General features: G+C 47.0%; 1 protein-coding gene across 1 annotated transcript in view; it reads left to right on the top strand.

Moving 5' to 3' along the window:
* Positions 1-618: 618 nt before the first annotated feature.
* LOC119957237 (hepatic lectin-like) overlaps positions 619-8,983 on the top strand; it is a 33,402-nt gene continuing 25,037 nt past the window's right edge. Inside the window, exons 1-2 of the mRNA XM_038785080.1 lie at positions 619-839; positions 6,636-6,755. Of these exons, the coding sequence (XP_038641008.1) occupies positions 749-839; positions 6,636-6,755 (211 nt within the window). The 5' untranslated portion in view covers positions 619-748. The remainder of the gene's footprint in view (positions 840-6,635; positions 6,756-8,983) is intronic.

The raw sequence follows: 8,983 nt of genomic DNA, 5'->3' as shown, positions 1-8,983 counted from the left end.
AGAGGCATACAAAATGATCAGAGGGTTAGATAGGGTGGACAGCGAGAGCCTTCTCCCGCGGATGGAGGTGGCTAGCACGAGGGGACATAGCCTTAAATTGAGGGGTAATAGATATAGGACAGAGGTCAGAGGTGGTTTTTTTACGCAAAGAGTGGTGAGGCCGTGGAATGCCCTACCTGCAACAGTAGTGAACTCGCCAACATTGAGGGCATTTAAAAGTTTATTGGATAAGCATATGGATGATAAGGGCATAGTGTAGGTTAGATGGCCTTTAGTTTTTTTCCATGTCGGTGCAACATCGAGGGCCGAAGGGCCTGTACTGCGCTGTATCGTTCTATGTTCTATGTTCTATGTCACCTGAAATAATCCTCTTTCTTGGCACATGCCTTGCACCCAATAGAGAGCCGAGAACAGAAGACCACTATCACTCAGAGACTCCTAAAGATAGTAAAAATCTACAGACCCAGGAGAGATCCATCATAAAGTTTTGGGTCTGAGAGTATGTCAAGGACAGGAACATCCTCAATCTCAACTTCGTCATTTCATTGTTATTTCAGGACTTCAACAGAATGAAAAAGCAGAAGTGTGAAAATGCCTCAGTGTTCATCAGGCACAATTTATAGCTGTGGGTTTTTTCCCACCGGAACACTGGGCACATGCCAAGAGGGACTTCATGAAAGATAAAGTCCCATCTCTCGCATTGCTTTACACATGAGCTCCAGAAGCCAGAGTGTTTGCAGCTGATAACATGGAACTAAACAACAAGTATGATAATTTCACCGACTCTGACTGTCATCAACTGGAAGGCGGCCGAGGGAAGCAAGAGAAACTGAAGCCAGGTAGTTAGCTGTGATCCTTACTGTACGGTTCATTCAGAAATTCCGGTCAGGAAATTCCACTCCTTGGTGTAGAAGGGCTGCTGAATCATGGAACTGAACAATGAAGTGAAGCAGTGGGGTCAGAAATCTACCCCCTCACCATCCCTTTAACTGATAAGGCCCCTGACTCTCAGTGTCATCTATGGGGAGGTTTTTGAAGCAAAGAGGTGCTGCATGAGGAGTGGGGACAGAGGTTGTCATACCTGGCTGTATGCAGCTATCAACTGAGTTGTGTCTGTGTAGTTTGTAACTGTGCATAACTTGCGGCAATTTAGTTACCTGCTGAGTTTTGATCTTTAAACTGCTGAATTTTCTTGAGTTGAAGAAATGTTTTTTTATATATATAAATTGAGACTACCCAATTATTTTTTCTCCAATTAAAGGGCAATTTAGCGTGGCCAATCCAACTAACCTGCACATCTTTGGGTTGTGGGGGCGAAACTCCACACGGACAGTGACCCAGTGACGGGATTCTAACCCGGGTCCTCAGCGCCGCAGTCCCAGTGCTAACCACTGTGCCACATGCCGCCCTGAAGAAATGTTGTAAGGGCGTTGCTGCCCTTAACAAGTGTTCAGCCTGGAAACCTTACGACCAATCTCTCTGGGTTTCTAGATTATTACCATCTTTCGGAGCCCATTAGTGACTGTGGTATTCTATTCTCTGGCACATTTTTTTTTTTTTTTTTTTTTTTTTTTTTTTTTTTTTGTTTGCACTGAGTGCTGAGCTTGTGGCATTTGAGTGCTACAGTGAGAGTTTGGTGACTGAGGGAGTATAAGGGTTATTTAAAGTCTAGTATTTCTTTTATTTAGTTAATTAACTTAAAAGTTGCTGTTTGGTCTATAAGAAGGTGAATTTTGAATCAGCTTTAAACAAGGTTCTACTTGGACTTACTTGCAGCTGGAGCTTGTTAATTAGTTAATTGCATTAGGCCAGTTTTTTAGAAGCTAGAGTCACAGTATAAATAGGGGCTAGATACAGTGCAGACTTTGTTTGCACTGAGTGCTGAGCTTGTGGCATTTGAGTGCTACAGTGAGAGTTTGGTGACTGAGGGAGTGCTGAGCTTGTGGCATTTGAGTGCTACAGTGAGAGTTTGGTGACTGAGGGAGTTAGGTGAGGAGGGAGTAAGGTGCTCCTTACATTTCATTTCCTATATTTATCAAAGAGCGTGAAGGGAGCCAGGAGTTTAGAGTACAGCTGACTGGAAGCAGAGTCGGAGGGCGGAGGTCCAGTTGGTCCACAGGGCAGCTAATTCTGTAAAGTAAGAGGGGATGGAGGCTAGGGCAGTTGCATGCTCCTCCTGTAGGATGTGGGTGGTGAGGGATACCACTGGTGTCCCCGCTGACTATACCTGCGGGAAGTGCACCCAACTCCAGCTCCTCAGAGACCGTGTTAAGGTACTGGAGCTGGAGCTGGATGAACTTCGGATCATCCGGGAGGCAGAGGGGGTCATAGAGAAGAGTTACAGGGAGGTAGCCACACCAAAGGTACTGGACAAGAGTAGCTGGGTTACAGTCAGGGGAAAGAAAACTAACAGGCAGACAGTGCAGGGATCCCTCGTGGCCATTCCCCTTCAAAACAAGTATACCGTTTTGGATGCTGTTGGGGGGGATGACCTACCGGGGGAAGGCCCCAGCGGCCAGGTCTCTGGCACTGAGTCTGGCTCTGGGGCTCAGAAGGGAAGGGGGGAGCATAGAAAAGCAATAGTAATAGGAGATTCAATGGTTAGGGGAATAGATAGGAGATTCTGTGGTCGCGAGCGAGACTCCCGAAAGGTATGTTGCCTCCCGGGTGCCAGGGCCAGGGATGTCTCTGATCGTGTCTTCAGGATCCTGAAGGGGGAGGGTGAGCAGCCAGAAGTCGTGGTGCACATTGGTACCAACGATGTAGGTAGGAAAAAGGGTGTGGAGGTAATAAACAAGTTTAGGGAGTTAGGCTGGAAGTTAAGGGCCAGGACAGACAGAGTTGTCATCTCTGGTTTGTTGCCGGTGCCACGTGATAGCGAGGCTAGGAATAGGGAGAGAGTGCAGTTGAACACGTGGCTGCAGGAATGGTGTAGGAGGGAGGGCTTCAGGTATTTGGATAATTGGAGCGCATTCTGGGGAAGGTGGGACCTGTACAAGCAGGACGGGTTGCATCTGAACCAGAGGGGCACCAATATCCTGGGGGGGAGGTTTTCTAGTACTCTTCGGGAGGGTTTAAACTAATTTGGCAGGGGAATGGGAACCGGATCTGTAGTCCAGCAACTAAGGTAGATGATAGTCAGGACGCCAAAGCACGTAGTGATGCAGTGGGGAAGGTAACAATGACAAAGGAGAGTACTTGCAGGCAAGGAGATGGGTTGAAGTGTGTATACTTTAATGCAAGAAGCATCAGGAATAAGGTGGGTGAACTTAATGCATGGATCGGTACTTGGGACTACGATGTGGTGGCCATCACGGAAACTTGGATAGAAGAGGGGCAGAAATGGTTGTTGGAGGTCCCTGGTTATAGATGTTTCAACAAGATTAGGGAGGATGGTAAAAGAGGTGGGGGGGTGGCATTGTTAATTAGAGATAGTATAACAGCTGCAGAAAGGCAGTTCGAGGGGGATCTGCCTACTGAGGTAATATGGGTTGAAGTTAGAAATAGGAAAGGAGCAGTCACCTTGTTGGGAGTGTTCTATAGGCCCCCCAATAGCAGCAGAGATGTGGAGGAACAGATTGGGAAACAGATTCTGGAAAGGTGCAGAAGTCACAGGGTAGTAGTCATGGGCGACTTCAACTTCCCAAACATTGAGTGGAAACTCTTTAGATCAAATAGTTTGGATGGGGTAGTGTTTGTGCAGTGTGTCCAGGAAGCTTTTCTAACACAGTATGTAGATTGTCCGACCAGAGGGGAGGCCATATTGGATTTAGTACTTGGTAATGAACCAGGGCAGGTGATAGATTTGTTAGTGGGGGAGCATTTTGGAGGTAGTGACCACAATTCTGTGACTTTCACTTTAGTAATGGAGAGGGATAGGTACGAGCAACAGGGCAAGGTTTATAATTGGGGGAAGGGTAAATACAATGCTGTCAGACAAGAATTGAAGTGCAGAAGTTGGGAACATAGGCTGTCAGGGAAGGACACAAGTGAAATGTGGAACTTGTTCAAGGATCAGGTACTGCGTGTCTTTGATATGTATGTCCCTGTCAGGCAGGGAAGAGATGGTCGAGTGAGGGAACCATGGTTGACAAGAGAGGTTGAATGTCTTGTTAAGAGGAAGAAGGAGACTTATGTAAGGCTGAAGAAACAAGGTTCAGACAGTGCGCTGGAGGGATACAAGATAGCCAGGAGGGAACTGAAGAAAGGGATTAGGAGAGCTAAGAGAGGGCATGAAAAATCTTTGGCGGGTAGGATCAAGGAAAACCCCAAGGCCTTTTACACATACGTGAGAAATATGAGAATGACTAGAGTGAGAGTAGGTCCGATTAAGGACAGTAGCGGGAGATTGTGTATTGAGTCTGAAGAGATAGGAGAGGTCTTGAACAAGTATTTTTCTTCAGTATTTACAAATGAGAGGGGCCATATTGTTGGAGAGGACAGCGTGAAGCAGACTGATAAGCTTGAGGAGATACTTGTCAGGAAGGAAGATGTGTTGCGCGTTTTGAAAAACTTGAGGATAGACAAGTCCCCCGGGCCTGACGGGATATATCCAAGGATTCTATGGGAAGCAAGAAATGAAATTGCAGAGCCGTTGGCAATGATCTTTTCGTCCTCGCTGTCAACAGGGGTGGTACCAGAGGATTGGAGAGTGGCGAATGTCGTGCCCCTGTTCAAAAAAGGGAATAGGGATAACCCTGGGAATTACAGGCCAGTTAGTCTTACTTCGGTGGTAGGCAAAGTAATGGAAAGGGTACTGAGGGATAGCATTTCTGAGCATCTGGAAAGGCATTGCTTGATTAGGGATAGTCAGCACGGATTTGTGAGGGGTAGGTCTTGCCTTACAAGTCTTATTGAATTCTTTGAAGAGGTGACCAAGCATGTGGATGAAGGTAAAGCAGTGGATGTAGTGTACATGGATTTTAGTAAGGCATTTGATAAGGTTCCCCATGGTAGGCTTATGCAGAAAGTAAGGAGGCATGGGATAGTGGGAAATTTGGCCAGTTGGATAACAAACTGGCTAACCGATAGAAGACAGAGAGTTGTGGTGGATGGCAAATATTCAGCCTGGAGCCCAGTTATCAGTGGCGTACCGCAGGGATCAGTTCTGGGTCCTCTGCTGTTTGTGATTTTCATTAACGACTTGGATGAGGGAGTTGAAGGGTGGGTCAGTAAATTTGCAGATGATACGAAGATTGGTGGAGTTGTGGATAGTGAGGAGGGCTGTTGTCGGCTTCAAAGAGACATAGATAGAATGCAGAGCTGGGCTGAGAAGTGGCAGATGGAGTTTAACCCTGACAAGTGTGAGGTTGTCCATTTTGGAAGGACAAATCTGAATGCGGAATACAGGGTTAATGGTAGGGTTCTTGGCAATGTGGAGGAGCAGAGAGATCTTGGGGTCTATGTTCATTGTTCTTTGAAAGTTGCCACTCAAGTGGATAGAGCTGTGAAGAAGGCCTATGGTGTGCTAGCGTTCATTAGCAGAGGGATTGAATTTAAGAGCCGTGAGGTGATGATGCAGCTGTACAAAACCTTGGTCAAGCCACATTTGGAGTACTGTGTGCAGTTCTGGTCACCTCATTTTAGGAAGGATGTGGAAGCTTTGGAAAAGGTGCAAAGGAGATTTACCAGGATGTTGCCTGGAATGGAGAGTAGGTCATACGAGGAAAGATTGAGGGTGCTGGGCCTTTTCTCATTGGAACGGAGAAGGATGAGGGGCGACTTGATAGAGGTTTATAAGATGATCAGGGGAATAGATAGAGTAGATAGTCAGAGACTTTTTCCCCGGGTGGAACACACCATTACAAGGGGACATAAATTTAAGATAAATGGTGGAAGATATAGAGGGGATGTCAGAGGTAGGTTCTTTACCCAGAGAGTAGTGGGGGCATGGAATGCACTGCCTGTGGTAGTAGTTGAGTCGGAAAATTTATGGACCTTCAAACGGCTATTGGATAGGTACTTGGATTAGGGTAGAATAAGGGAGTGTAGGTTAACGTCTTAAGGGCAGCACGGTAGCATTGTGGATAGCACAATTGCTTCACAGCTCCAGGGTCCCAAGTTCGATTTCGACTTGGGTCACTGTCTGTGTGGAGTCTACACATCCTCCCCGTGACTGCGTGGGTTTCCTCCGGGTACTCCGGTTTCCTCCCACAGTCCAAAGATGTGCAGGTTGGGTGGATTGGCCATGACAAATTGTCCAAAATTCTATGATTAACCTAGGACAAAAGTTCGGCGCAACATCGTGGGCCGAAGGGCCTATTCTGTGCTGTATTTCTCTATCTCTATCTATCTATGGGGTGCAATACGTGTGCCAAGAAAGAGGGTTATTGAAAATGAAATGAAAATCGCTCACTGTCACAAGTAGGCTTCAAATGAAGTTGCTGTGAAAAGCCCCTAGTCGCCACATTCCGGCGCCTGTTTGGGGAGGCTGGTGGTACAGGTTATTTGACGTGGCGATCAGTTCCCAGTTAGTTCCGAGTTACAAATACTGTTACGATACCGGTTCATTGTTACGATCCCAGAAAAGTTTTTTTTTTAAACAATCCAGTGTTGGCAACAATGCTCAGCTACTGTGGAACCTTCTCAAAGGTGAAAATGCTTTGAGTCTCTGACTTTTCCCTTTCACTTTCCAGGACATGGTGTCCAATTAGCACATCTGACCCAAGGAAGATGGTCAGCTCTCATCGTCCATTTTCTCCTGGCTCTCTCCATCCTGCTGTCTCTAGTGATCCTCTGCACTACAAGTGTACGGTGTAAGTTTTGCAATCTTTGGAACTAATGGTGGTGAATTCTGCAATAACAGGCAATAAGGTTAATTTGAGAGGCGCACGTATTAATGTGTATTAACATGGGTGAATTAATTCAGCCATGGACTAGGGCGCAATAAGGAATGGGGTGTATCTATACAACATGATCGGGTAGTTCGAAATCCCATATCCTGAGTATAAACTCATGTATCAGGAACTTGGACAGACACTTTGGGTGGATGGTTTCTGTATCAGTAATATCTGTGACAGCAATGGCACCAGGATAGCAATACTGTTTCTCTTGCAGTACTTACCAGTATTGAAGACTGAAGAAATGTTGGAGGGTCTCAAAACGGGAACTCAATTTTCTCCCTCCATTGATGATGCCAGATCTGTTGAAATGAACACGAGAGTTTTGGAACAATCCATCTCGGTCTGTCCCAGTGGAAGTGCTGACATGTTCTTCCAGTACAAAAGGCAATGCTTATCTCTTCAATGAAAGATTCCATTGCAATTGACGATCCGGCTGAAAGGGACAGATGGGATTTCAGTAAAGACCCTCTCCTCACTCTCTCCTCACTCTTTCCTCACACCCTCCTCACACTCTCCTCACTCTCTCAGTCCCTCTCTCTCTCCTTCTCAAAGTCTCTCTCTTTCTCTCTCCCTCTCTCACACTCAATCTCTCGCGCTCGCTCACTCTCTCTTCATTGTCCAAACTCACTCACACTATCACTCCCTCTATCAATCCCCCTCACTTTCTCTCTTTCTCTCTCCTCACACTCTTACTCTCCTATCACTCTCTGTCACTCTCTCTCTCACTCTCTCCCTCCCCTCATGCTTGCCTCACTCTCTCGGGGCTGGTTTAGCAAACTGGGCTAAATCACTGGCTTTTAAAGCAGACCAAGGCAGGCCAGCAGCACGGTTCAATTCCCATACCAGCCTCCCCGAACAGGCGCTGGAATGTGGCGACTAGGGGCTTTTCACAGTGACTTCATTGAACCCTACTCGTGACAATAAGCGATTTTCATTTTTTTCATTTCACTCTCACTCTCCCAATTCTCTCCTCATTCTCTCCTCACTCTCTCTCTCGCTCTCTATTACTCTCACATTGTCTCACTGTCTCCTCACACTCAGATCAATCTGTCTCACACTCTCCTAACTCTCTCGTCACTCCTCGCTCTCCCACTCTTTCCTCAAACGCGCTCGCTCTCACTCTCCTCAATCTCTTGCACTCACTCTCACAATCTCCTCACTCTCCCACTCTTTCCTCAAACTCTCTCACTCTCTCTCACTCCCACACTCTCTCTCACTCTCTCACTGTCTCTCACCAATCTCTCTCACTCTCACTAACACTCTCTCACTATCCCTTACTCGTTCCATTCTCTCCTCAATCTCTCCTCACTCTCTTTAACTCTCTCCACACGTTTCATCTCTTTTCTCACTTTCTCTCACTCTCTCCTCACCCGCTCCTCACTCTCTCACTCCCACTCTCACATCTCTCCTCTCTCCTCACACTCACTCACTCTTCACTCTCTCCTTGCTGTCTCCTCACTCTCTCTTCATCCTCTCCTCACTCTCTCCCACACTCTTCTCACTCTCTCACTCCCTTTTACACTCTCACTCTCTTGTCCTCTCTCGCTGTCTCCTTGCTCTCTCTCACTCTCTCCTCACTCTCTCTTAACGATCTATCACTCTTTCCTTACTCCGCACTCACTTCACCCTCTCCTTCACACTCTCTTTCTCACTCGCTCTCACACTCTCCTCACTCTCATTCTCCCTCTCCTCACTCCTCACTCTCATTCTCACTCACTCTATCTCACTCACGCTCACTCTCTCCTCACACTCTCTCCTCACTCACTCTCACTCTATCCATTTGATAGGTGGATAATGCGGGTGTTTGATGGGGGAGTTTGATGCGGGAGTTTGACGAGGGTGTTTGATGGGGTGTTTGATGGGGGTGTTTGTTGGGGGTGTTTGATGGGGGTGTTTGGTGGGGGTGTTTGATGGGGGTGTTTGTTGGGGGTGTTTGATGGAGGTGTTTGATGGGGGTGTTTGATGGGGGTGTTTGATGGGGGTGTTTGTTGGGGGTGTTTGTTGGGGGTGTTTGTTGGGGGTGTTTGATTGGGGTGTTTGATGGGGGTGTTTGTTGGGGGTGTTTGATGGGGGTGTTTGATGGGGGTGTTTGATGGGGGTGTTTGTTGGGGGTGTTTGATGGAGGTGTTTGATGGGGGTGT

The sequence above is a fragment of the Scyliorhinus canicula genome, chromosome 25, assembly GCF_902713615.1.
Source record: "Scyliorhinus canicula chromosome 25, sScyCan1.1, whole genome shotgun sequence".
Lineage (NCBI taxonomy): Eukaryota > Metazoa > Chordata > Chondrichthyes > Carcharhiniformes > Scyliorhinidae > Scyliorhinus > Scyliorhinus canicula.
This window is presented reverse-complemented; position numbering and strand designations above follow the sequence as displayed.